The 27703-nt window shown below is 40.1% G+C and overlaps 1 protein-coding gene across 5 annotated transcripts in view; it reads right to left on the minus strand.

Moving 5' to 3' along the window:
• Window positions 1-27703, minus strand: part of MID1 (midline 1) — a 261929-nt gene that overhangs the window by 40970 nt on the left and 193256 nt on the right. For all 5 annotated transcript variants that reach the window (XM_083501935.1, XM_083501936.1, XM_083501934.1 and 2 more), the window contains one exon: window positions 25395-26110. In XM_083501935.1, the coding sequence (XP_083358061.1) occupies window positions 25395-26054 (660 nt within the window). In that variant the 5' untranslated portion in view covers window positions 26055-26110. The remainder of the gene's footprint in view (window positions 1-25394; window positions 26111-27703) is intronic.

Here is a 27703-nt window from a genome sequence, read left to right on the forward strand (position 1 = left end):
TCTGCAGTAGAAAGCTATCACATCAGAGGGAGTGCTGTGCAAAATCTGTCTGAGCAAACAAAGGGAGCTTTCTTGTACAAATGGAGGAGCATTCAAAAATATGATCTCCTTTTTGCAGCCTGAAGTGAAAAGGTTTTTCACTGCATAATTTACCACCTCAGTGTTGCACTTCATTCTATGTAATGTGCAAAGTGTCTTGTAGTTAGGCAAGATAGATTATAGAAAATGATTTGGGGGAAAAAAGATGTGTTTCTTTCAGAATGTTAACATGAACCCAACTAATATTTCAAAGTATCAGCATGAGCCTGTCTCTGAAATTATATTCCTGTTGTAAATACATTACTAAAAGTTAGACCCACTGATTTCAAATTGAACCTAAGTGATGCCTATTAGCATATACTTTCCAGGATAACAAAGGCTACTTATATTGTACTTAACAAAATATAGACCAAACCTTGTCCTGTCAAATTACATTAAATCCACAATGTGTTACGGATCTTGTTGTGGCTAGCTCCCATATCCATGTTGCCTGAGCCATTTTACTCTAATCTAGATTCAAATCAATGGGTTTGTTCAGATAGCATTTGAAAATGAGATACAGCAATTCTTGGGTTGCTCCCTCCTTTTTCAGGCACAGTTGCAAATAGGAATTCAGAAATTTGCTTGTGTTTTACATTATTCACAGTTTGCTGGGTCATCAGAGCCTAACAAACTGTGGTTTGCAGTTCATCTAAAATGAAAATGGAGTTTCCAAACTCCTACTCATGCCCATGTTAAAGAACAGGAGCCTGAGGTTCACTGTGGCTCATTTTCAAAACATCCAACTATTGTTTCATCTGAACTAGGCCAGTATGTATTTTGTCCAAAGCAAAGTGGTTCTGTGACATTTCCAACCACAGAAGTGAATCACGTCTTGGTCGACATGTGTTCTGAACTTCTGCAATGCTGAAGCAAACGACACTTTGAGACTATGATGTAAGTTTCACAAGACAGCATTGCAAATACAATATCTAAGATAACAGCATTCCAGACTAGGAGAGGAAGCAACCCACCACAAGCAGCATAGCTAAGTGGCCACATTTTGACATAAACTTGCTGTAATTGTAGCTTCTCAGAGATGAGCAGCAACTGCTTCTTCTCATCTCCCAACACTTCAGGCTAGACCACTACAGTAAATGCAAACAGATGCACTGAAATTATACACAGTCTAATTACAAGCATATGCAAACTAGCCTTTATGTGCAAAAATACAAGGGTAGGATGAAGAACACTGAGCAGGAGATGAGGTTGCTCCTTCAGGCAGGAGAGTGTCATTTCAGAGGTGGCTTAGTGAAGGACTGGGCTGGCCAATCATATTTAACTCTGCTCCTTCAGGACGGTGTCATTTCAGATAACACATTGCTGCCCAGAAGCCACTGCATTCAGAGGAGCTGTTCATCTGTAGATCTTACCATACCTACAGAATGGTATTATGAAGGTAGCAATAAATTCAACTTTACAGACCCCTACAGATAGACACTTCTCCACATGGATGTAGTGACTGTTTGTTAAGATTATGAACCCAAAGTCACATGGTTGTCTATAGTCTTGATCCAATTGTACTGCAGAATGAAAACAAAAGGCAAGAGGGAGAAATTCTCCCCTTAGTAAAACAAATAGCCAATCTTGCATTGAACCACTTCAGCAGAAGCAGGGTTCTAGCAACCTCAGTTCCACAGATTACAACCAGCTGAGCTTGAGGCAAGGAAAAGTTTTGACTGCAAAGCCTGGATACAAAGCATTTAATTTGTTTTACATAATTATGTGTTAAATTAGTTGTACCCTACAGAGAATAATAATTACACCACTAGAAAGTTAAAAGGATATGGCATGTGAACTAGTACATATGTGCCTTTCGAACACATTTTTTCTGTCTGCATATATTGCTAATTATCTCAGCACTTAACTTCTATAATGAGTAACTAACTTCTATGTAAAATATAAAGGTCATTCAGCGTAGCTGCTTGGCAAAATTAAACCACAGAATCCCCCGGTCCCTTTGCAAGTGAAGTGACCTCTTTATGCTTCAGTCAATCTAACAGGATAATTGTGAATCGTATGTACTTCCAGCTCTTGACACACATGCGATGGAGAATGTTTGTACAAGAGAAGAACTAAGTGGGCTTATTTGAGCTTGGGTACACATTCTGTTTTATCTCTTTATTTCATCAAGACTTAACATCAGTCTTCAGAGATAGACAGGTAGTCTAAAGCACAAGAGATCTCAGGGCTCAAGTGTACTTGAATTTGGCCCACCCTATATATGGGACGCGGGTGGCGCTGTGGGTTAATCCACAGAGCCTAGGACTTGCTCAGTCCCAGCTCCTACCAACCTAGCAGTTTGAAAGCACGTCAAAGTGCAAGTAGATAAATAGGTACCGCTCTGGCAGAAAGGTAAACGGCATTTCCATGCGCTGCTCTGGTTCGCCAGAAGCGGCTTAGTCATGCTGGCCACATGACCCGGAAGCTGTACACCGGCTCCCTCGGCCAATAAAGCGAGATGAGTGCTGCAACCCCAGAGTTGGCCACGACTGGACCTAATGGTCAGGGGCCCCTTTACCTTTACCTTTATATATATGCGTATGCTCTGCTTTTTACTATATTTCAGGGTTAAGTCTTGCCATAAAAAAACAAGTATGAGGTCGTAAGATACATTTAAGCCATTGGTTGCAATTCAGTAAAGCAAGAAAAATGACCAAGGGACAAGAGGAACTGATAATAGGATGAGGTCTATGGCAAATTGTACTTATTTTAGAACAGAAATACACAGGCTCACCCTGTTAGCTGCTATCTCATCTGAACATGGAGGAGTACTCTACAATGTGAGGCTGAGATACCAAAGTGATAACAGACATGGAAGAGGTTAATTCAAAACAGAAGGATAAGGTAAATATATGTAACTGATTATATTTATCAAACTGCAAACATTTACTCATTAAAAGCAAGAATCCTAACTCACTTTGCTACTCAAATCCGTCTTAAAACCTCTCATGTCTGCAATGATTGGTTAATAATTTCTTTGGAAAACATCATATATTCTCAGAAATCTCATATAAGCAGTGTACCAAGCCTAGAAAGCTTGAAAGTAAGTTTAGAGGATGAACTAATATTGATATAATGTGTTCCCTGAGTCTTAACACTTTAATGTTAATGGCTATTTTTCATGTGATCTATTATCAAGATTTAGTCTGTAGTATTTCCTGATTAAAAGACGAAATTAAAAGACGCCTGCTTCTTGGGAGAAAAGTGACGACAAACCTAGATAGCATCTTAAAAAGCAGAGACATCACCTTGCCGACAAAGGTCCGTGTAGTTAAAGCTATGGTTTCCCCAGTAGTGATATATGGAAGTGAGAGCTGGACCATAAAGAAGGCTGATTGCCAAAGAATTGATGCTTTTGAATTATGGTCTGGAGGAGACTCTTGAGAGCCCCATGGACTCAAACCTATCCATTCTTAAGGAAATCAGCCCTGAGTGCTCACTGGAAGGACAGATCCTGAAGCTGAGGCTCCAATACTTTGGCCACCTCATGAGAAGAGAAGACTCCCTAGAAAAGACCCTGATGCTGGGAAAAATTGAGGGGACAAGGAGAAGGGGACGACAGAGGACGAGATGGTTGGGACAGTGTTCTCGAAGCTACCAGCATGAGTTTGACCAAACTGCGGGAGGCAGTGGAAGACAGGAGTGCCTGGCATGCTCTGGTCCATGGAGTCACGAAGTGTTGGACATGACTAAACGACTAAACAACAAATTTCCTGATGGGAAAAGCAGAAATCCATTGTGTTTCTGGTAAAGAAGATTACATACCTTTAACATGATAACAAGATTCACCCAATCTACAGACTGACAAATCTGAATACATTAAAACAAAATACTATTCTTTCTTTTTATCCCTATAATAATGTTTTGCCTGAATGTTAATTCATTTATTGCATTGCCTCAGCATTCAGGAAGATAGTGCAGAGTGCCTTCATGTTTCTTTAAATAAGATCCCATAAGGCTTTTACAGTACTGTGCAGTGTCTTCCGATAATCAATAAAAATGTGCTAATGCTGACTATATATACCAAAGACATCAGTGATCAAGCAGGGATATTAGTTCCTGAGGTATCCTAGACCCAAGTTGTTAATAGCCTTGTAAATTAATGCAAAACTTTGGAGCTGGCCCAGTAATGTATGGGCAAACAGTGCAAATTTTAAGCACTGTCAATAGTCTGTCCATATCAACAATCTAGGCACAGAGTTTTGCACCAACTGGCACCTCCAGACAGGGCGAGCCCATGTAGAGCACATTGCAAAAATCAAGGCTTGAGGTTACTAATGCATAAATCACCACTTACAGCATGTACACAGATTAGTGCCCTTGGCTCATATTGTATAATGTGGCTCTGAATTATACCAATTACCCTGCGGAATTGCTCAGTTGGCATGAGACTCTCAATCTCAGGGTTGTGGGTTCGAGCCCTGCACTGAGCAAAGGATTCCTGCATTGCAGGGGGCTGGACTACATCCTCACGGCCACTTCCAACTCTATGATTCTATGAAATACATGCCAAATTCAATCTCAAATTCAGCAATGGCCTACTGAGACTGAATTTGGGGTGCACCTAAGCAGGAAACTGTTCTTGTTCTTGGGAGATGGGTAGCCATACAGTGGTACCTCGGGTTACATACGCTTCAGGTTACAGACGCTTCATGTTACAGACTCCACTAACCCAGAAATAGTACCTCGGGTTAAGAACTTTGCTTCAGGATGAGAACAGAAATCATGCGGCAGCAGTGGGAGGCCCCATTAGCTAAAGTGGTGCTTCAGGTTAAGAAAAGTTTCAGGTTAAGGACGGACCTCTGGAATGAATTAAGTACTTAACCCGAGGTACCACTGTATTTGCTTTGGGAAAGTCAGGTTTTACACACTTGCCCTCCACTCAACTGCATGTATATTATTTAAGACCACCAGTCTAGCACCAGCAATGCCAGGAGTGAGGCAACCTTAAGTTGTATTTTGAGACATGTGAAAATACCCCAGGCCTGATACAGACCAGCAAGAAAGCTTTCCACAAGCCAATGAGCAGTTCACCCATTTAAAAGCAGGACACACCAGGCTGCCAAACTGCAGAGGTGCTTTTGTGAAGTCACCTATTATAAACCAGCCGCTGATCTGAAACAAGCAGACAAGCTCCAGTTGTTCATCCCCTGCCAAGTCTGCAGACATGAAAGGCTCATGTTTTACCTCGCTACACCGAGCAAAACTTGCCTTTGCCAGCAAATACATATGCTGCGACAGCTTGCAGGTTGCCAAATAAAAAAATAAATGAAAGGGTTTTTATATCCATTCTAGGCATTCAAAGCTAGCCCGGAGGGTGGGGAGGATGACATTTTAGCTCCTCCGCTTTTCATGATGGGAAATAGTATAACAATTGCAGCATTGTTTACCGTAATGGCAGCCCTCACCCCATCCCCGGTACCTCATAGTGCATTATACTGCAAACAAGGCTTATTCCTGAGCCATCTGAGTTCAATAGCAAAGATTCAGTAAACATTCATGGCAGCGAGATCTGAAATGTTTTCCATTTTACTCTATGCATTTTCTACCCAATAGTTCCTAACAACCGACAGCGGAATTTCTTAATTTTTTGTTTTTTAAAAGATCGTACTTACTTTGATGCCATTAAAACATGCACATCTAAAAATATTTTCCTTCCTTCCACCAATATTTGATGCACTAAGCAACAAATTAGTTAGAGGGCCTGCTCTAACCTCCAAACACCTGCTAATTTTGGTAGCGGCAACACAAAGAAAAGTACGTAGACACAATGCAAGGAGGGTGCAGCCTAGCACCCTGACGGGAGTAAGAACCCTGTAGAAACCTGAGAGTCATACATGCAATACATTGGTAGAAATATCTCCAAAGTCTGAAATACTTTCACATCCTGCAGAGCAGTATCACCACCTTATTTTTTATTAATTTGTTACATTTAGGCATTTGACATGCAACCTTACGTTAACCGAACCAGAAGTATATATAACAGTTCTCTCTGCATAATATTTAAAACTAGGAGCACATGTAGTTCTTTCTCTCTCTCTCTCTCTCTCCCCCCCCCAATCAAAAAGTCCCCAAAGACAGAAAAATTATTCAGATATATATAGGAGACACAGCTAAGTTCCAAAACAAAAATAGTAACAAACAGCAGGATCGGAACAGAAGATCTTCCCTTCACCCTGAGCTCTTATATATAGAATTGAATTATTTCCTTCTGGTTCTCCTTGCCAAATCTCAGTATCAAAGAGAAAAGTTAAGGAACAGTTGTTGGCAAACAAACTAGGCATCTGTGATCAACCTGTAAAACTACCGCTTTTCCAAGGAACAGAGAAATGTTGGGTTGTGCTGAATCTCCCCATTACAAATATAACAAAATTGCATATCTTCCAACATTTCTCCCATGAAAATATGTAAGTTCTAAGGAAAAACAGGACATTCCAGGATCAAATCATAACGGAGATGGCTTCTGAAAATCCAGGGCTATCCCTGGAAAATATGGATGCTTGGAGGATCTGAAATCGACGTATTTGGTGTATAAAGATGGGACAGCCATCTACACAGCAGAATACAGTGATAGAAAAAGGTCCTCTAGTAGAATGTACCATTTGAGGCTGCAGTAGAAAACAGCTGTTTTTGAATGCTCTATCATGGAAAAGCAAAACAAAACACAATTAGGAAAATATGTTGCGACAGAATGGCACTTGTTTCCCCCTGTTCCTAGTCCCCAAAGGATATTTGGGGAGACAAAAGGAAATATATTTTATCTGAGATCTTGCATATAGCGCTAACTAAACCTTTTCAGGTCGGTGGGTGGATGGTTGTGTATCCCAGCTTTTTAATATGCCCTTACATAAAAACTCCCCAAAAGTGGAAATCATAGAATGGTATAATTGTAGAGTTGGAACTCGTAACACAACCTTGAACTGATCATTTCCCCCAAATGTGCTAGTTTTCTACTTGCGGGTATATTTTTACACAAGTGAGAATTTAAAAATGCCACCTTCTGCCAGCACCATCTACCATCAGGACTCTACCACCTCATTGTCCTGAATGGCCTAACATGCCTTCCTAGAAAATGATTATTTGAATTTTCTTCTTTCTTGCTCTCTCCCAGTTATTTCTGCAATGGTAGAAACTTGCTTGGACTGTAGTTACTGAACTGAAGAACAATTTTCCCATTCGCGTTAACCATTCTAACGATGTCTCATTACACATACACACGTCTCAGAATTCTTGGATAAAAGACAGAGAAAGAGGACATGCTGTCGAAGAAGAGCTATTGTGCTAAAAACAACCACCACCACCAAACATAGGTGTTCTATGAAAGAAAGGCAGACCTTTATTCATTAATGTTTTATGGTGCTGAAGAATGAGGACACTTCCCAGCCTTAAATTATGCTAGAAAATCCTTAGGTGCTAAACATGGAAGCCCAACATCACTGGCATGAGCAGAGCTTTTTTGTGCTAAGCAGCTCGGCTGGATGATTTGCTTTTATGCTTCCTGTAGAATTGCCAGCACAAACATGTCATTTGGAAGGAAAAAAAAACTATGATAAATTCATGTTTTCCTCCCAAATCTCAGCCAGATTTGAGTTCATAAAGCTACAAAAGAAAAAGAAACAAATGAATTACACAAAATCCATGACTGACCTATAAACTCACCCTCCTCCTTTCTCTGTTTTTGCTTCCCCTTCTGGCAGGCTGAATTCAAGAGGCCTCAGACTGCTGATACAATAGATTTATGCTGGAAACAAAAGTTTAGCTCGAGGCCAAATGCTATTGCTAATATTTCTTCCAATCCTGCTCAGAATAGGAATGTGTGCTTTCTGAGGACATCTATCTGGATTTTTTTGGACCCACTCTATCTTGAAAGATATGAAAAGGCTGCAATTCTATAGCCACTTACCTGGGTGTAGGACTTACTGAACCCTAAAGGGCCTACTTCTGAGTAGACAAGTGGCGTGTCCACATTTGAGGATTATTTAGCTGTTAATTTTACACCCCCCTATTCAAATTAGACCAGAATAGTCTATACCTGCACACATTTGAATTTGTAAATGAGGAGCTACTTCTGTCTTTCCCAGTTATACCAAGAGGCTGTCCATTTTGTGTCTGTCCCTGCCTTCTGATTTGTTAATTCTGTTATACTGAAAGGTAAGTTACCTGTGCACCTTGTTAAAAAAAAATTAAAAATTGCAGCCCAGGAAGTGTGTAAAAGCACACCATTTGTGCATTTTTCTGGTTTTGTGCAAATCTGAGGATTATTATTATTATTATTATTATTCCCAACTTATTGAATTATTCCTATATTGGGTAAACATGAATTTACAGGGGGGGGAGCATCAAGAATGGTGTTGTTTGAAGGTAGTGTCATGTGGCTGACATGTAAATTAAATGGGAATGCAAACAGCTGCAAACACACAGTAAATTCTGGTAAGGACAAGCTGCTACATAGGCTTGCACTGTCAAATGAATTGATATTGGGCAACAGGTATTGGGTTAATGGAAATGTTAAGAATCTACTTGCGGGAAATTGTTTCTGAAAGAGACTCAGTCAGTGTTTGATTTCACCACCACCACCACCCCACCAAATCTCTAAAAGTTCCAACCGAAGTGAGTTCACAGTATATAAATAGTGGGTTGTTGGGGGAAAGTCTCTAAATACATCCTGTAAGGAACAGAGATGAGCCCTTAGGGAAGAAGAATCTCTGTAAATCATCACCGCTACCCCCATTATCTCCTTCTGCTTTGAAGTCAGAGGCACTTCAGAGCTACAGAACTTCATGCGAGAAGAGAAATAACCCTTCTCAAACCTGCTAGTCTTCAGTTAGCTATTATTTCATTTATTTACCAAGTTGGTAAAGCATTATGTGCAAGATGACCCTGTGGCTAGGCAGAGTACTTTGTCATCTTCAGACTTCTGATTTAAACTATTTTTATTAAAGGCTTTAGAAAAGGTATGTTGCATTAAAAATCAAATTCAGCCAATATTCTCCCATCTAGTCCTTATACTTTATATAGATCCTAAAATTAGTTGTAGCAACTTATATATCGAAACAAAGCATCCTTTGGTGAGCTAATGGCATGAGTGCATCCCTGGGTAGGATTAAGCAGTATTTCCCTAGGGCAACAAGGATGAAGACAAAAGCAAGTTAAAAACCATCCATTTTTACGCTGTATTCCAAGGACAGCAAGGAAACAACCAATCAGCAAGAGTCCTGAGTTCTCTCAGGTTTCACATGTACATAGAATGGCCATGCTGAAAACATCAATAGCCCATGGAAACAGCTTTGGCATCTCCTCCTATGTCACCGTCAGAAACAAGGGGAAATATATTATTTTTGTTATTAGCCTAAGTGTGAATATGCTTTGCTCATTTCTATCTGATGGGAAGAGGGAGCAAGAAGAAAAGGGGTGGATCTTTGCTTTGTAACATCTCGGTAAAATGAATGAAAGACAAAAGGATCTTCAAACTGATCTTGGGTTGCTTCCACAAGGTTGATTTTTGTAGACAAGGGAAGTACAAAATTAAAAGTTTTTTCTTGCATATTATGCCCCCGCTTAGGAGGAGAGACTGCATGTTGGGGAAGTAAAATTTACTCTTGGGACACAGGCTTTCTGTTTTGGGACTCTCGGTGCTGCTATCATGGGGAATTCATGGAAGCAACTTAAGGTGTTGGCCTTGAGTGTATCTTCAAGATATAAAAGATGTAACACAGCCTGACATCATTCACATCCTGACCTTGTTAAGCTCTGCTAACTGAACTGAATGGAACAGCAGGGAGGGCTGCTCTGAGCACATCTGCACACTTACACAGAGATACTTCACCCCCCACATCCCTGGCAACACACACCACAGCATCAGACTGGCAGGTTGCCTAGGTTAAACTGGACAGGTATCATACAAACACACCATAGAGACATCTCTCTGTGTGTTTTGCGGACAGGTCTCATTGTGGCTAGCTATTTCACATAATGCTTGACAGATCGGATAATAATAATAATATAGAGTTCTTTTTCCAGAAGGTTTTGATTACTTCCTTGTCCTGTTATAATTAAGCCAAACTCTACCACTCGCAGCAGCAGCTGGTGATAATAAGTGCACCATCTGGACCTTTGGCAATAATTTCTTAGCTTGAAAGAATAGTAGGTAACATCTTTGGCTTGTTCCAGTGAAGTTGTCATTAAGTCTAAATGTCAACTATTCACTTAGGGACACTGTTTCGAGCCCAGTTTTGATACAAATGTACAAACTGGGTTCTAAAACTGGATACTTAGTGAAATCAGAAATACATTACAGTAACTGCATTTGATCAACATTTCCCACTTAACAGGATGATATCAGTAACTTTGAAGCAAGTTTGTGGGTTATGGAATATAAAAACAAGAGACAGAGAAAACCCCAGTGCATATAATTTCAAGATGCGTAAGATATAAGGGAAACTATGCAATCTATTTTGTAACATTTACTATTTATTATATTTGACTATATTCACTTATTTAAAATACAGTATACCAATTTTAGCTGCATAACCACTTAATTATGTGCAGATATTGATTTTTAATACTTCCATCCCATTTCCTTTCTGCCATTTCGTGGAAAAATTGTGAAAGAGAAAGGAGTTTAAATAACTCTATTGATTTCTTGCAGAGAGGGTACAAGATCCAGAAATATCAAGTTCCTACAATAAAAGAGCGGTTCTACCAAGAACATCCAGGGAGCTTTTCCCCCCATGTACTAAGTCACAAGAACATCAAGTAACATTAAAAAAAAAAATAAAAAAAATTAAATGTCTCTAGATTCTAGTTTACCTAGTCTCTTACAAAATAAACAACTATCTCCAACTACTAAATGCTTATTCAAAACAACAAAGCTAGTAACTGTTTCCAGGTGATGCTCATGTATGTTTGGGGAAATCTGAAACTGAAGAAAGACCAGCAAGTGCTGTGGACAACACCCCAGGAAGAACGATTGGCTTTGTAGTGACTGGGCTCATCCATACCAGCGTTTTACTATGTGTTAGCATCTGTTTGCATTCTCATTAAATTTGTTTATTCTGCATGATTCTACCCTCAAACAATACCTAACACAGTCCCCCACCCACTTGAAAGTTGGGGTCTACCTGAAACACAGATAAAGTGCTTCGATTTGGGGAAACGTCGGCTCTACATTACTCCGGTGGGATTTTCATACTATTTGTTCCAGAGTTTTCAGGTGGGTGGTTCAGTTGCTTTGCCCATTTCCACACCTACTACTTCATCCCTGACTTCCCTTTTTATTCTGGCAATGGTCCTAACTACTTCCAATGTGCTCCTCAGTGGAAGCCCAGGACTGGTTATACATGTATATATTTTCCTTTAGACAGCCTCAGATTTGCGCATAGATGTAACATATAGATTTGCAAGCCCACACATCTGGCATTTAAAAAACAAACAAACACAGAGGGAGGAATGTCATTGACTGTGTGTACAACTAAGGGAAGCCTTGTTCTACCACCAGCTTCACAGCGCAGAAGGTCTATTTGCTATGGCTATACAGTGGTACCTCTGGATGTGAACGGGATCTGTTCCGGAGCCCCGTTCACATCCTGAGCAGAAAGCAACCCGCGTCTGCGTGTGCGTGAGTTGCAATTCACCGCGTCTGCGCGTTTGCAAGCAACGAAACCCAGAAGTAACCCATTCCGTTACTTCTGGGTTGCAGCGGAATGCAACCTGAAAATGCTCAACCTGAAGCTACTTTAACCCAAGGTATGACTGTATTGCGGGTGGCGCTGTGGGTTAAACCACAGAGCCTAGGACTTGCCGATCAGAAGGTTGGTGGTTCGAATCCCCGCGACAGGGTGAGCTCCCATTGCTCGGTCCCTGCTCCTGCCAACCTAGCAGTTTGAAAGCACTTCAAAGTGCAAGTAGATAAATAGGTACTGCTCCAGTGGGAAAGTAAATGGTGTTTCCGTGGGCTGTTCTGGTTCTGCTGGCCACATGACCCAGAAGCTGTACGCCGGCTCCCTCGGCCAATAAAGTGAGATGAGCGCCACATCCCCAGAGTCGGCCACGACTGGACCTAATGGTCAGGGGTCCCTTTACCTTTACGTTTATGACTGTACTGCTGAGAAGAACTAATAGTCCAGCAATTACACATTAATTTTATTTTTAAATGGTGGGTGGCAGAATAGGCAGCACCAGGTGTGAAAAATGATCTACTGTGCAGGTTGCCCATGCGTAGTCAGTCCACAAATTGAGGGAGTGGGAATATCTAAGGCAGGAATGAAAGCAAATAAGAGGTTTGATCTTACACAGAAAACGCTGACTGGTATGGATGGAAAACACCATACTTGAAGCTGGGGTAGAGCCAAAGTGTGGCAACTGTGTGGACAAACTGAACCAATATCAAAGGTATAAGGAGCATGTTTGCAGTGAAGTAATGCTCAAATGCAGATGACCCCCCTGGGCTGCTCACATCTGGGACACTAATAGTACACTGAAACGGTGCTTTTGGCTCATGTTTGAAGGATGAAGATATTTGGCACTTAGGCAGTTCTTTAGACATAAGAGTTTGGCAGTAAAATGAAGTAAATTTAAATTCTCAAGACGTTACATATCGACAGTACATAATAAAACAGGGAACACAGTTCTGAGTCGCAACTGGGTTTCCTTAAAGTTTTCTCCTTTCCGTTTCTTTAAAGAGATTGGCAGTCAAGTTGAGAGCTTCCCAATTCCTGGTATTTACATGACCTTGCAGACCTCCTCAGGAAGGAACCTCATTCCCCCAAGGAAAACACATGACAGCAGATTAATAGTCCACTATGTGAACAGCAATATTCAGCAAGAAAGCCTCCTCCTTGCACTACACCGTAATTTGGTGCTCTGATTAAGTACCTAAGAATTAATCTGTATGCAAAATGGGCCTGCCTCTTGTTTCTTATCCTTCTTGACATTTTCATTACAACTATAAATACACAAGATTTGGAGAAGAATCAATCCTACACTTGAGCCTTAGCCTCTAATGACAATCCAGTTTGTAAGCACTACCAAATATGCAGAGCTTGGCTTGGCTTCTTTAGGAAAGACAATGTAGTGCAGGAGACAATCAAAGCAGTGTAATTTGCTAATTTGTTCACAATGGCCTTGATCTATTAGGTTTTCAAGTTCCCAGTGAGAATTTATCCACTGTGGCATTAGGCACAATGTACCTTTGACAGCACTGATGACAAGGCTTTTTGTTTATTTGCTTGCATTTGAAGACTTGTAGGGCTGATTGTTCAGCAAACTAAAGTGCACCAGGATTGTGGCCCTACTACCTAAATAGGAATCTATTCTCAATCAGTTCAGTGCTCTTATAAGCAAAAGCATTTGAGGTTTAACAAAGCTAAAAATGGATAAATTGGCTTAGCTTCAACATTAACAATATGTTCCTTTTGGAAGCCTTAATAATTTGAGTAATTTAAGGCACTGTGTTTTTAAAATGGCCACCAGTTTTCCTTCCATTTAAATGAAACAAGGAATTAGTTTCACATTGTGGACTATTTCTGAATCTCATTTTGAAGTGACAAAAGTTTGGTTAAGCTACTGACCCTATTAGAGTGCAACACCAACCAATCTTACTTCAGAAAAAAGGCTAATTCACAAGCTGGGTGGCAAGGTTTTTGTGTACATGGTTTTTTTGTTTAAAGGGGATCACTATCAGCATAAAAGTTGTGGTTTTTCCAACTATGGGAACTTTTCTGTCTAAGGTCAGGCAACTCACAAGGCCTCATAATCCATGACAGAAGCATCGGGGGGGGGGGGGAGATAAATGTAGAATTAGATCTCATTAATAAATAATATGCACTGGAACCTTCTCCTATCTATGATTTGGCAACTGAGAAAACAGAATGTCCACTTTATATTCTACAATTAAGTATAAAACTGAAATGCAGAATGGGTTAGAAACCAGAAACAAATAGAACTGCATATGTTTACAGTTTTAAAACAGCAGTTTTATGGTGCAAGAGAAGAATTTACTTCTAATTCTTCTGGGGTGGACGGGGGCTATTTTCCTTACCACATTTATCTCCAACTGAGTTCTATTGAAGGCAGATAATCCTGCCGCCACAAAGAAATATGTTTAAAATCGGGGTATTTTGTAACTGCAAAGTGTCTAGAATTATCCAGTTACAGTATCCCCCAAAAATGTGGCAGAGAGAAACCAATATATGTATAAGTACCTTCATCTTCAATTGCCCATTACTTAGGTGAACTGCTTAAAAAATAATAATAAGCCAATCATTGACGACAGGTGGTCACCATTTTAGAACCTCAGAATGTAATGTCCAATGTGATGTTGATATCACATTAGGCATTACATTTCAAGGGACTCAAAATGGTGGCTACCTGTCACCAGCAGTCTGGAACTAATCTCCCTCTAGGCTTAGTTTTAAAGTGCTACTGCTGGGACATGGTAAGCTGTTGGCTGGACTGGGAAAGTAGGTATTTATTCAAGAAATTTAAATCCTGCGCTTCACCAAATGTCTCAAAACAGTTTTTCAGGAGCAGGGAAGTGTTGTTCACAGCGACTGCTACGCTTTTCTAAGGAGAAACCATGGCACGTGCTAGCAAAGCACCAATTTATTTTACCAGTAAACAGGATTGTGTTGAATAAGGAGTCATTTGTGCAATCTTATCTTTTTTCCTCCTTAGCTTCTGGAAAACATTTCCTGCAGTTTTCTGACATCATTTCTCTTTCAACCCTAATATGCTGGGCGTGCCTCAGAGGTGACATGGATGGAACAGTGTGGTATTTTAATCCATTCAAAAACGACTGTGTTTGTTTGCAGTAGGATGAGCCAGAGCTTACGCTGAAGCACAATCAACCATCAATCACTTTAAAACATTAACTGCACTGGCATTGTAAAAGATAAACATCTTACCAAGCCAAGTGTAATCCTAGAAGTCCTCCGATGAAGAACTAACTTCTCACATATATTGCACTATTAATAACAGGATGCAACGTGGGAGTTATGAATCTGCATTCACGATACTTAAAGGGAGCTAATTCCATCAGAAACTCTGGAGAGCTATGTGAACCAATGACTGACTTAGACTTTACAGTTTGCTACTACAGTGGAACCTCAGGTTACATACGCTTCAGGTTACAGACGCTTCAGGTTACAGACTCCGCTAACCCAGAAATAGTACCTCGGGTTAAGAACTTTGCTTCAGGATGAGAACAGAAATTGTGCGGCAGCAGCACGGCGGCAGGGGGAAGCCCCATTAGCTAAAATGGTGCTTCAGGTTAAGAACAGTTTCAGGTTAAGAACGGACCTCTGGAACGAAGTTCTTAGCATGAGGTACCACTGTAGTTCTTTGAACTGGGTTCAGAAATGGACTGGAAGCCAGTGCATATGGCAAAGCAGTGCTATGCAACATGTTGCTCTTTAGAAGAAAGCAGCCAGTCAGGATGAACTCCACTACCACCAACTGCCACCAAAAGTCTCCTGACAATTTATGTACAGTGGTACCTCAGTTTACGAACTTAATCCGTTCTGGAAGTCTGTTCTTAAATGGAAACCATTCTTAAACTGAGGCGTGCTTTCCCTAATGAGGCCTCTGGCCACCGCTGCCCTTCCACCGTTCGGCTTCTGTTCTTAGACCGAGGTAAAGTTCGCAAACCGGGACACTACTTCTGGTTTTGCAGAGCTCGTAAACTGAATAGTTCGTAAACTGTCTGTTCTTAAACTGAGGTACCACTGTACCTCAGGTACCACTGATTGAAGTGGAACTCTAATAATGAATAAGGAGTTTTAGCATTATAAGGTTAATAATAAGATTCATGCTGTATCAGACCAAAGGTGTACTAATCTCTCCCCTGCTCCCCGCCTTTCTATTTAGCAAAAGCACGCAGAGCTTGGGTCCCAGCAGTCTCTCAGACCTGAGCCTTTTAGTGATACATCTCATAGTAGAAGTCCTTTTAATAATACCATAATTGGCATTTTTGGGATTGACTTAAAACCAGGAATGTGTTTTACAAACCAGAAGTCCACATATTCGTATGTTATAATGGAATCCTTATTAGAACAGTTAGCTACCATTGAAATGCAAATCAAAATTAACACTGCTTGACTATAAATTATTGTCAGAATGGACCAATATTGTTTCTTAATACCCCACATTACAATTGAAAATCTAATCGAGCTTTGAAATTTAGGATGATTAAACAAAGAGGGCTCATGTTAATGAATACATAAAGAATAACCTAATAACCTTGCTATTCAAGTTTTCACACACTTGGTTTTGGAAAGTGATGCATTAAAAGACAATGAAAAGCCAGAAGACAATGGCAGTCTGGACTGAAGTCACTGTGAAGCTCAAAAATAATTGAACAGATAAATCATCAGAAGAGAATATTAGTCACAGTTCCTCCTACTGAATTTCCTTTTCTTTTTAACTTTAAAGACCCTTCTGTTATATTAAAGTACTGTTGAAAATGAATTATAGGGGTTTTGCTGTTGGGTGTGCAATCCATTTTTTCTTGACTATGGTTCCTACAAGTCAAAATTTCAAAGTAGTCATGGCTAAATGTACTTATGAACATTTGTCTCATAGTTTTAGAGCAATGTTTTTATATCAGCATTTTTCAACCATGAGAAATGAAGAAAAGAAGAAGCCTTTGAAAGTTAATCCTTGGGGAAAAAAGGATGTATGAAGTTGTAGAATGCACTTATTACACTCCCATTAAACAAAAAAAATATGATAATAAGATTCATGCTGAATCAGACCAATAGTCCACCTAGTCTCTCCCAGTATAAATATTTCGCATTACTATAGCAGTTGCCTCCTCTTCCCCCAGGGTTAAAGCCCCAAAGGGCTGAAGCAGAGATCAATATTTACCAGAAATGAAAGCCTATTCTTTTCAGGGATGCTTTAGTTGTGATTCCTGCATTGGACTAGATGACTCTCAGGGCACCTTCCAACAGTTCTATGAGTATTGTATGCTACAGAAATAAAAGTCAAACTCAAAGAGTTTATTTAGGTGTGTTTCAAGGACTATCATGCACCAGGTCTTTATTTATCAGCTTACCTTGCTTAATTGCAAACATATACCAGTACAGCTACCTTATTTGTCCATCTAGCCTTGCAATAGCTCTCTAAGGTCTCCAGGGGCTTTTCCCATCACCTGGCACCTCCTCCTTCTATGGTTTTGAACTTAGGGCTTCCAGCATGCCAAGTATTTGCTTTAAGCCCTTATGTTTCTTTTCCTTTCTTATCAGGCAGCGGAGAACAACAGACCCTCCAAGTGACCCTGTTTTCTAGGGACATCCCTGATTTAGAGAAGCTGTCCCAGATTCCAATTTGATCCTGAAATGCCCCATTTTTCCTTAGGATGCCCTATTTTCATTGGACAAATGTTGGAGGGTATGGAGTTATCTGACGCCTGAGCCGTCTGAAGGCAATCCTGTACAGGGAAGTTTCTTTTAATGTTTAATGTTTTATTATGTTTTTATATATGTTGGAAGCTGCCCTTAGTGGTTGGGGCAACCAAGTAAGATGTGTGGGGTGTAAATAGTAAAATTATCATTATGGAATGGGGTGTCCCTATTTTCATTGGAGAAATGTTGGAGGGTATGGAACAGCAACCTTGTGTTAGGCCCTAGATTCTTTAGGCTTTGTTGTGCCCCTGATGCCACAGGGCCTTAACTCCTGAGTAAATCAAATTATTCTAAATCATTCAACATGACATCAAATCATGCTACCAAACTGAATCATTTACTCTGGGGACTTCTGTGGGGAATGAGGAAGAGAGAAGAGTTGCCTGCCTAATGCTACCTAATGAACTGACAACAGAGTCTATATATGAATCAGATAGACTTTGTGGCTCACAGCTCACTCTTAGCTACTACACTGTAAACACACACACACACACACACACACACACACACACACACACGAAGGAAGTTAAGAAATTTTAAGGAAGAAAATTCATGCACAGTATACGAGGGCCTCTGTTTTCTTCATTTCATGAATTTCTTATCTCTTCAGGCATCTTCAATTATTCATTCTCTATTGCTACAGTATGATTGAAACGCCATCCTTTTGTACTTGTCCTTCCTCTCCTTTTATCTCTTTCAGGATGTGATTGGTTGAGTGTCAGGGTGGTGACAGGGGTGAGATGGGGAAGGATTATAGATAAAGTTGCACCGCTAGATAAAATGCATAAACATAAGCTAAGTGATTTAGGTCTATGTGCCTTAATTAAAAAAAAAAGCTTTAATTATATCAGACTATGGAATCTAAGGGACGTGGGTGCTGCTGTGGGTTAAACCACAGAGCCTAGGACTTGCCGATCAGAAGCTTGGCGGTTCAAATCCCCGCGACGGGGTGAGCTCCCGTTGTTCAGTCCCAGCTCCTGCCAACCTAGCAGTTCGACAGCATGTCAAAGTGCAAGCAGATAAATAGGTACTGCTCCAGTGGGAAGGTAAATGGCGTTTCTGTGTGCTGCTCTGGTTCGCCAGAAGCAGCTTAGTCATGCTGGCCACATGACCCGGAAGCTGTATGCCTGCTCTCTCGGCCAATAAAGCGAGATGAGCGCCGCAACCCCAGAGTCGGTCACAACTGGTCCTAATGGTCAGGGGTCCCTTTACCTTTACCTATGGAATCTAAATTGCAATATGAGTAATTTTCCAATATTCAATTATGCTACACAAGCGGTGTGTGTTGGCCCAGTTCACATTCCGGTGTTTTTTTAGCTTTCTTAAGTCACCTATTTAAAAAAGTGAAGCAAGTGTCAACTAATATAAGGCACACACAAAAAGGGCTATAGGGAGAAATTCCCTTGGGATTTTTCTGCTGGCCATCTTAACTTGCTCAATGTTTAAGCTAAGACTGTGAATCTAAAATAATAAATTCATGTCATGATATCTTCAGATCCTCATAAAACTTTTAAAAAATTGTGCTAGAGGGATATTCCCTATTACTGCAAAGCCTATTAAAGTAATAACTAACAGCTGCAACCCAGTCCATGGATTTGAATGGAACCTCTATAAAATGAAGATATAATTTAGACGTTCATAATTTAGATGTTGATAGACTGTCATCCTATGCGCACTCAGAAGTAAATACCACCAAGTTCAAGGAGACTTATTCCCAAGTAAGGGTACATAAGATATGGCATGAGGAGTTTTTCAGTGGTTTAAGTTGAGATACTTTACTGTGGTTGTCAATTTATTTTTATATTCTCTATATTTGATGAAGGAATTGAGAGGATGCTCATCAAATTTGCTGATCAAACCAAACTGGGATGGGTAGCCAATGCTGCTGAAGACAGAATTGGGATTTCAGATGACCTTGACAGATTGGAGAACTGGACCCAAACTAAAATAAAATAATAAAATAAAATGAATTTCAATAGGGACAAATGTTAGGTTCTACACTTTGGCAGGCATTCTAATACCTAAGATGGGGCACTTGAATTGCCAGAAGTATATACTTGAAAAGGATCTAGAGGTCTTATTGGCTTCAAGCTTAAGATGAGCCCGCAGTGTGATGCAGCAGCAATTTTTTAAATCCTATTCTAGGCTGCATCAACAGAAGTACAGTGTCCTGATCAAGCGAAGTAATAGTTCCACTCTATTCTGACTTAGTCAGAGCACATCTGGAGTACTGTGTCCAGTTCTGCGCACCACAATTTAAGAAGGATATTGACAAGCTGGAATGTGTGCAGAGGAAAGTAATCAAGATGATAAAGGGTTTGGAAACCAAGCCTTATGAGAAACAGTTGAGGGAGTTGGGTATGAGAAGAGATAGGATAGCCCTTTAGATATTAGAAGATGGCTGTCACATGGTGCAAGCTGGTTTTCTCCTGCTCCAGAGGGTAGGACTCTATCCAACGGATCAGAAAGAACGTTCTGACAGTAAGAGCTGTTCAACAATGGAATGGACTCCCATGAGAGGTGGTGGACTCTCCCTCCCTGGAGGTTTTAAAGCAGAGGCTAGATGGTCATCTGTCATGGATGCTTTAGCTGAGATTCCTTCATTGGATTAGATAACCCTTGGGATCCCTTCCAACACTACAATTCTATGATTCTATGACATTAGTCTGTATATGCTATTATACTGTGAAATTTATACAATATTATGCTGTCGTTGTGATTAATATCTGACGAATAAAACCAGAAATATATTGAGCAGGGGGCGGGAAATCAATCTCCATACACAGAGCTGTGTGCTGGAGTGCATTCAGTTGCTGGTGTAAGCTAGAAAGTTGTATTAGTAGTTCTTCAGATGATTAAGCTAAAGCACACCCACAATACATTTCACACTTTCTGGGACAGTCCCAATATAGGGAAACATTCATTATATAGATAGACCTGAATTCCATTCCAGTTAGAAGCAACAGCCTTTGCAAGACCGAGATTTTGTTTTCGTTTTTTAAAATTCAGACAGTAGGCTTAAGTGCTAGGAAGAACACACAGCCTATATTGAACGAGAAAGCAAAGGACAAGTCAAAATTGCAATGCACTGTTGAGGAACATGGTAAGGCTAACGCTGAGCATGTTAGCATTGTTCTAATACCTACGAAGCTGTCTAGTAGTGTTTTAGAAGATTAATCTTTAGTCCCTGTATTTTAATTTAATTCCTTTTTTTCTTTACAGAATGTTATGGTCACTTCCAGAGACTTCATTACCACTAGGCATCAATCGCTGGAATGTAGAGTTTAAAAGGGGCTTAATTTAGAAACAATTACTAGCTTAGGTGTCCTCCAAATACTACAGCTACCTTTTACCTTACCACAACTACATACAGTATATAATATCTTTCAAGTGACAAAAACTTGGATCATATTGATGTTTGCTGATGTCTGTGTTTAAATAGCATAGCATTGGAAAGGGTACGTCCATCAATTCAATAAGAAAATATCCCACTTCCATTTTAAGGTCATTCAGGATTCAGTCTAAGCTTTGTCTAGTGTTGCACAGAAGAGCAAAACTGACCCATCTGATCTAACAAACAAGGAAGTGATCTCAAGAGTGGCTTTTGCCACACTGTGCAAATACAGCCTCAGTATGTTACTATGCAAGGAACATTCATTCCACACAGTAGTAAAAAGACCAACTCCGCAGATTTCAGTGATTCAACTCTAACTAGCATCTCCTTGGAAGGTGGCCGCAAGAGTTGTTTTGATTAAGTAAGGATTAAATACAGCACGCAGTTAAAGCATACAAGATGTTTGCTGCACACCAGCATTATTTCTGTCCCATGTTTCTTCTCCCTAAAGAATGAATAAATCTAAGAAGAAATTTTTGTACTACATGAATTAACATTTATTTGGATAGGAAAATAATTATTTGGATAACTATTATTTGGATAACTGGCTCTGAATAACACATTAATTTAATTCTCTCAAGGATAAAATAAGGCACATGACGTGCTATGTATATATTCCCAGAATCTCAGGACATCTGTTAGACATATCTGGCATAATTAAAATCTTACTTATTTAAGAGAGGGTACTGCTAAGCAACTTTCACAATATATGGAATGTATATGGCACATGGAGAGATTACTTTCACAAGTTCCAGGACTACATTTATAAAAAGTAGGATTTTCTTTGCCGATCACTATGACTTCCAAGGCCATTTTTCTCTTTAAAGCACAGAGTTGGCAAGAGCTGAAGTTGGTTCAGGATTTCCAGTATTGTAAACCTAACCATTAAAGGTGAAAATGCATTATCCTTTTGGTACTCATTTCCAGATTTTCACAATGACTATTACATTCACCATTAAACTCAGCGTAGCATGCATGCTTCAGTTAGACAAGCGCACAAGAACTCTTAATTAAACGGTTTCATTTTTGCCACAAAAGGAGCTAGATTGTAATGGCATCTTTTGTCCACTGGTTAATGAAGTATGAAATATTGTTTAAATAATTAGCAACACTGCTGGGAGAGAATGCAAGTAATTAGCATAGCTTGACACCCAAAGCTGCTCTTCAAGAGGCACCAGTTGCTATGTGGTTAGGATGTGGGAGACACAGTTTTTGGCAATTTCTGAAGACAAATGCACTATTTAAATGTGTGGGGTGGTTTAAAGGGGATTGATTACATTTTCAGAAACTTACTCCACACTACACAACACAATCCTAAGCATTTTTTTACTCAGAAGTAGTTTGCCGTGCATGCAATGGGGTTTACTGTAATAACTAAATTCAAGACTGCAATCACAAACTATCACATGGGTTTTTTTCCCATTAGTTGCTGCTACATTAACACTTGCATTTTCTTAAGTAATAACTGTAAGCAAAACCAACCTTTGCAGTCAATATATATAAAAAAAATACTGTTGAAAATGACTTCTAAATTGGCTTAAAATTAAAATAATGGTACTTTCTACTTTAATGTCACCCCAGCGAGGCACAAACAAACACAACAACATTTGATAACTTGTACGTAGGTAGCCATCTCTAAACAGCACACAGAAGGCAATTTCTAGAGGGTAGCCATGTTAAGATCAAGCTTATACGAAACGTTATTCACAAAATTAACAATTGCTTGCATGGCTTTTAAAAATACATAGCGGGAATGGCGCCCCTGATGGGAATCAGAATCCTAGCTGTGGTTTGGGGCTCAATTTCCACCTCCTGCGATCCTGACCTGAATTGAGCTCTCTATGTCTGCTATTTGCATGGGGTGGGGGTGGGGTGGGGTGGGGAGATTTCTACTCATACCAATGGAAACTGAAAAAATTCCAATGAAAGTATGATTCCTCTATCTATATAAGGCCCACAGCAGGAGATGAAGGTTACATCACCACACCCTTCCTAACAACAGCAACAAAATCCACAAAAGGTTGTGCTATAATACATCTGATAGTCTTCAACATGCTACAAGTCTCCATAACATAAAAGATAATTGTTATAAGAGAAGCCATGAGTACTCATACTCATGATGTTGCTAAGGCGACTTTAAGATCATGTCACATCATTGTATTTTCAATATTATTTTAGGAGGTATTTTAACACTAACTATGGTTAGAATGGAACTATTAATGTATAATCCAGAAAGCAACAGTCACAGGTGCATTCTGAAACGAGAAGCAGACATATTCTGAATTACACCAGTAAATATTTAAGATGCTATTGTTAAAAATATGCTGTTGCTTCTTTTAAAAACCGAAATGTTCAGAATGAAATGTGTACAGAGAGATATGTGCTGGTATCTCTAATATGTCTGTCTGATCCAGTAGGTCCAGAACACATGGTGGAAAGGCCACGGAATTCTGCGCATGAAATCAATGGGATCATTTAAGGCAGCGGTTCTCAACCTGTGGGTCCCCAGATGTTGTTGGACTACAACTCCCATCATCCCTGAGCTCTGGCCTTGCTAGATAGGGGTGATGGGAGTTGTAGTTCAACAACATCTGGGGACCCACAGGTTGAGAAAGGCTGATTTAATGGGTTATGGGTAGGCTGCGCAGCTTTGAATTGAAATGGCGGTCCTACTTCAATATTACCTTCTCTTCAACTTGACTATATTTATTCAAATGCATTTAATCTCTCTCTCTGTCCATAAAAGAATGACTAGAGTCGCTAGCAGAAAACAATGAAACACACCAAGATCAATACACAATGTACCAAAACCTCACCCAGCCATAAAAGTAGCACAATGGAGCAGCTTCAAACACATGCAATAAAAGATCAAAGTAGCGAGAACTATGCAGTTGTTCCCATTGAGTTTGCACAGAACAAGCCATAGGACCACACCATAAACGGAAGCAAGTCTTGCTATTCTCTAAAGCGGGTAAGGGAACCTTTGGGCCTCTAAATGTCGCTTGTGTACAACTCTAATCACCCTGAAGACCATCAGCCATTGTGGGCTGGGGCTGATGGGTGTTGGAGCCCAACATCACCTTGAGGACTACAAGATTCCCATCTTTACTCTAAAGGTTAAGTGTGGAAGGCATTTTCCAAAAGAAAACATAAACAATAACTTTGCAGTTCAAAGCAAGTGGAGATTAAATAAGTGCGTATACACATTTTGCGAATAAGTATTAAAACAGCTTTCCCTCTCCCAAGGAAATTTCCACGACATCACATTTTTAATGTGATGCAGCAGATGACTTCTTGGTAAAACTGCTATATTAACAAAAATGAAGCAATGTTTTTGAGGTAGTATCTTTCAATAAACCCAATTGTTTGCCAGAAAACCAAACCTCTGTTAGACATAAACAGAGTTCCAAAATATAGTACTCTCTCCTTTGCTTTCAACTCATGAGCTGTCTGTTGTAATTTTCTATAAACAATTTCTCTAAAGGAATCTGTGAGGGGGCTTTTGCTTCTCCCATCTCCTTCCTCTAGTCTACTGCTCTACATCCTTTGCAGCAGCTAAAAGAACATGGCTTACACAAATACGACACACCTCTCTCTCCATAGCTGCTATCTGGGTTCCTTAAATCAGCCCCATGTTAAATCTAGAGAAACAGAATACTAAGGACATTTTAGAAGAGAGCCCAAAGAATATCAGGCAGCCTGGTCAGGCGATATAAGATGCAATTTGCAGTATAGATGTATAGAGTCCATAAAAATGCTTTTTCAGAAATCGCTTTTATGTGTTATGCATGTGTGACTGAAAGCCGGTAGCACAAATTTGTAAGTCATTTTGTCTGATGAGAAGAATATGTGCCTTCCTTGAAGACAGTACATACAAAAATGCTTTTTTGTGTGTGTAACAGAGAAAAACAATGGGATTAAACACAATTCTTCATTTAGGCTGAAAATTCTAAATAAACTTACTGCAGAATAAACCACACTGTACACAGTGGGACTTGCTTCCAAGTACACATACACAGGAATGTCTAAAGATCTAACAGTTTTTTTAGCAATCTTGTGCTCATGGTTGTGATCCTGAGGCTTTGAAGTGTGCACAAAGTTCTGCAAAATCTTGTTCTCTCATGCAACAAATGGAGCTCCTGCAGATCTGGAGCTCTGGGGTATGCCAAACACACCCCATCATATCCCTGTACACAATCCATGCAGGAAAAGTTGAGATATATGTTACTGGAAGAAGTTGAGATATATGCATAAATATACTGATTTTTCTGCATAGGCTTAGCCGTTTCCTAATGCAAAACCCAAGTCTATTTCACATTCAAAATCTGCATCCAGTTCAAAAATATACATTTTGCACAGTGACCAGTGCCTGCAGGTGTTCGCACACGAGTTTAATATATGAATTGTAAATGACACGCTTGCATATATCAGCGACACAACAAACGAGGTGAGAATATATTGTTTCAGGACGCCACACTCGTTAGTGTAAACAAATAAAGCATTAAGATAAAACTAACCTTTAATTTGTCATAGCGTTCACTGAGAGCTGCCACCTGGTGATCACGATGCCTCCCAACCAGTTTACACAAGGCACAGATTAACTGGTCATCAGTCACACAATACATGTTAACTTTCTCGTCCTCGTGCTCCAGACACATTAATCCTCTGATATGAGAGTCGGGAATAGGTTCAATCAAACGGTGGCCAGTAAATGGCTTCTTGTTTGGGTGAGTTGCTTTTAAGCACTCCTCACAGTAGGAGACCTCACACGTTACACATGTCTTTACTGCTTCCTGAGCAGGATCCTGGTCACAGAACTGGCAGAGAACTTTTTCACTGGAGGACATGCTGTTGCTATCGAAAGCTCGCTCTCGGCGAGTTTCACTTGGAGAATTGGGCCCGCTCACCGAAGCTTTCTGAAACCTGTCGATGATATTCTGCAGCGTGACGTTGCGCTTGAGTCCGTCTAGACCACGTTGATTAAGGGTGATGACATAACGACAAGTAGGGCACTGGAAGGCGGTGATAGATTCCACTGATTCGTTGGTGGCACAGTGGGAGACCAAGATGCGATGCGCACAATTGAAGCAGAGGCTGTGAGCGCAAGGCAGCAGCAGCGGATCCTCAAACAGCTCCAGACAGATAGGGCAGGTCAGTTCCGACTCCAGTGTTTCCATCTTCAGGCAAAGCTCTCCTGTGTCATCAGCAAAATCCAGGGAAGCTGATCAGCTATCTGAAAGCACAACATAAAATTCGATTAGGCGAGACAGAGCAGAGGGGTCAGCCATGGGGGGTTGTCAACTTTCACCACTTTCCTGACCACCTCTCCAGACTGGAACGCTACACGATGTTTGGAATCTGCCTATGCACCAGCAATCAAGGTACTTAAAATTCTATTTCCCTTTTGTGCTTCCCTCATCCTCAAGCGTTGTTGTTTTTTTTTTTAACTATCCATTTTCTATCTCCCTCCAGAAGAGACAAAGAGCAAGAGCAGATGTTTGGAATGCATTCATATTAGCATTACTTAAAAACAAACAAACCAGTAACCGTGTTTTAAAATACACACATCCATCACAATGCTGTTGCAAAAGCTTTTCACAGTTACACTATATAATGAGTTACCATGTCTTAATGTGTGTTAACTTTTAAGATCAACCATGGCAGCAGAGAACATCTGATTTATTGCATAGAGCACCCAAATTTCCTTGCTGTTTCTCAACATTAACACAATCTCATTTTGAGGATTCCCGGTTTTGTTTACATTTACAATAGAGCACTTGGACATACGCAGTATGTGTGTGTGTGTATATATGTATGTATGTATTGTATGTGTCTAACTATATGAAAAGTTATCTGTGTTTAAATGAACAGCAAATACATAAATATATACAAATTATAATAGTAAATACAGTGTAAAATACCTCAAAGTCATATGCAGTGAGGTGTGCATATGCATATGCTGTTCAACAGCACAGATCAGAAAAGAAAGAAAAATATTTAGAACAGGAAGTGGTGCTTCAGTGCTACTTGTCAAAAATTTGGTGGGGGTGACACAGTATTTGCTGAATTGAGGATGGATGGAATTAAAACATCCTGTTCTCTCTTTTTGTTTTTATTATAATATGTGAAGGTGTCAGGCATTTCTGTTGTTTTAAGCCAAGAGGGTCAAAAGCTGTTCTACTGTACAAATATTCATGTTAATAGCCTTGGAGCTTAGCTGCAAATTCAGCACACAATTCGACGATGACTTTTTTTCAGCGTGGGATTCAAGAACAGTCAGCAGCTCCCCCCTCCTCCCCTGCCCAAAGAAATCAACCCTAAAAATGACCGAAACTTCATTTTGTTTCCTCTTTCACTAATCATGTTGCATGGAATGATTTTGAAAGAGTCGCTCTACGTGGCGCTCCTTCCCTCAGCTCTTGTCAAGGCCCTATCACTGTTATAAGCAGACAGGTCAGTGAAGCAGAAGCAAAAGCTATGCTTCACACTCACCGAAATGTACCTCTTCACAGTACAATCTATTTAAGCTTTGTTGCTCATAACCGAGGACAGCTTCAGATGGCCCAGCTGCAGACCCTGAACACTGTAAAGTCGTTGTTCCGTTGTATTAACTCTCTGCCTCCCCTCTCTTTCACCTCCCCGCCTGCCCCCCAAATTCACATAGAAATCTTGGTTCATTAAGGGTGAATGGAGCCTTATGCTCATTAGCAAGCTTGGGAACCAAATCTCTTTGAACCTTCTGCCATTTCCCCACAATTAAACCAGGGGCTGCAGTTACGACGACAGGAAGGCGATGTATAACCTCAGCCCAAACCATAATAGCACA

The sequence above is a fragment of the Podarcis liolepis genome (genome assembly GCF_965112155.1).
Source record: "Podarcis liolepis genome assembly, chromosome: 4".
Taxonomy (NCBI): domain Eukaryota; kingdom Metazoa; phylum Chordata; class Lepidosauria; order Squamata; family Lacertidae; genus Podarcis; species Podarcis liolepis.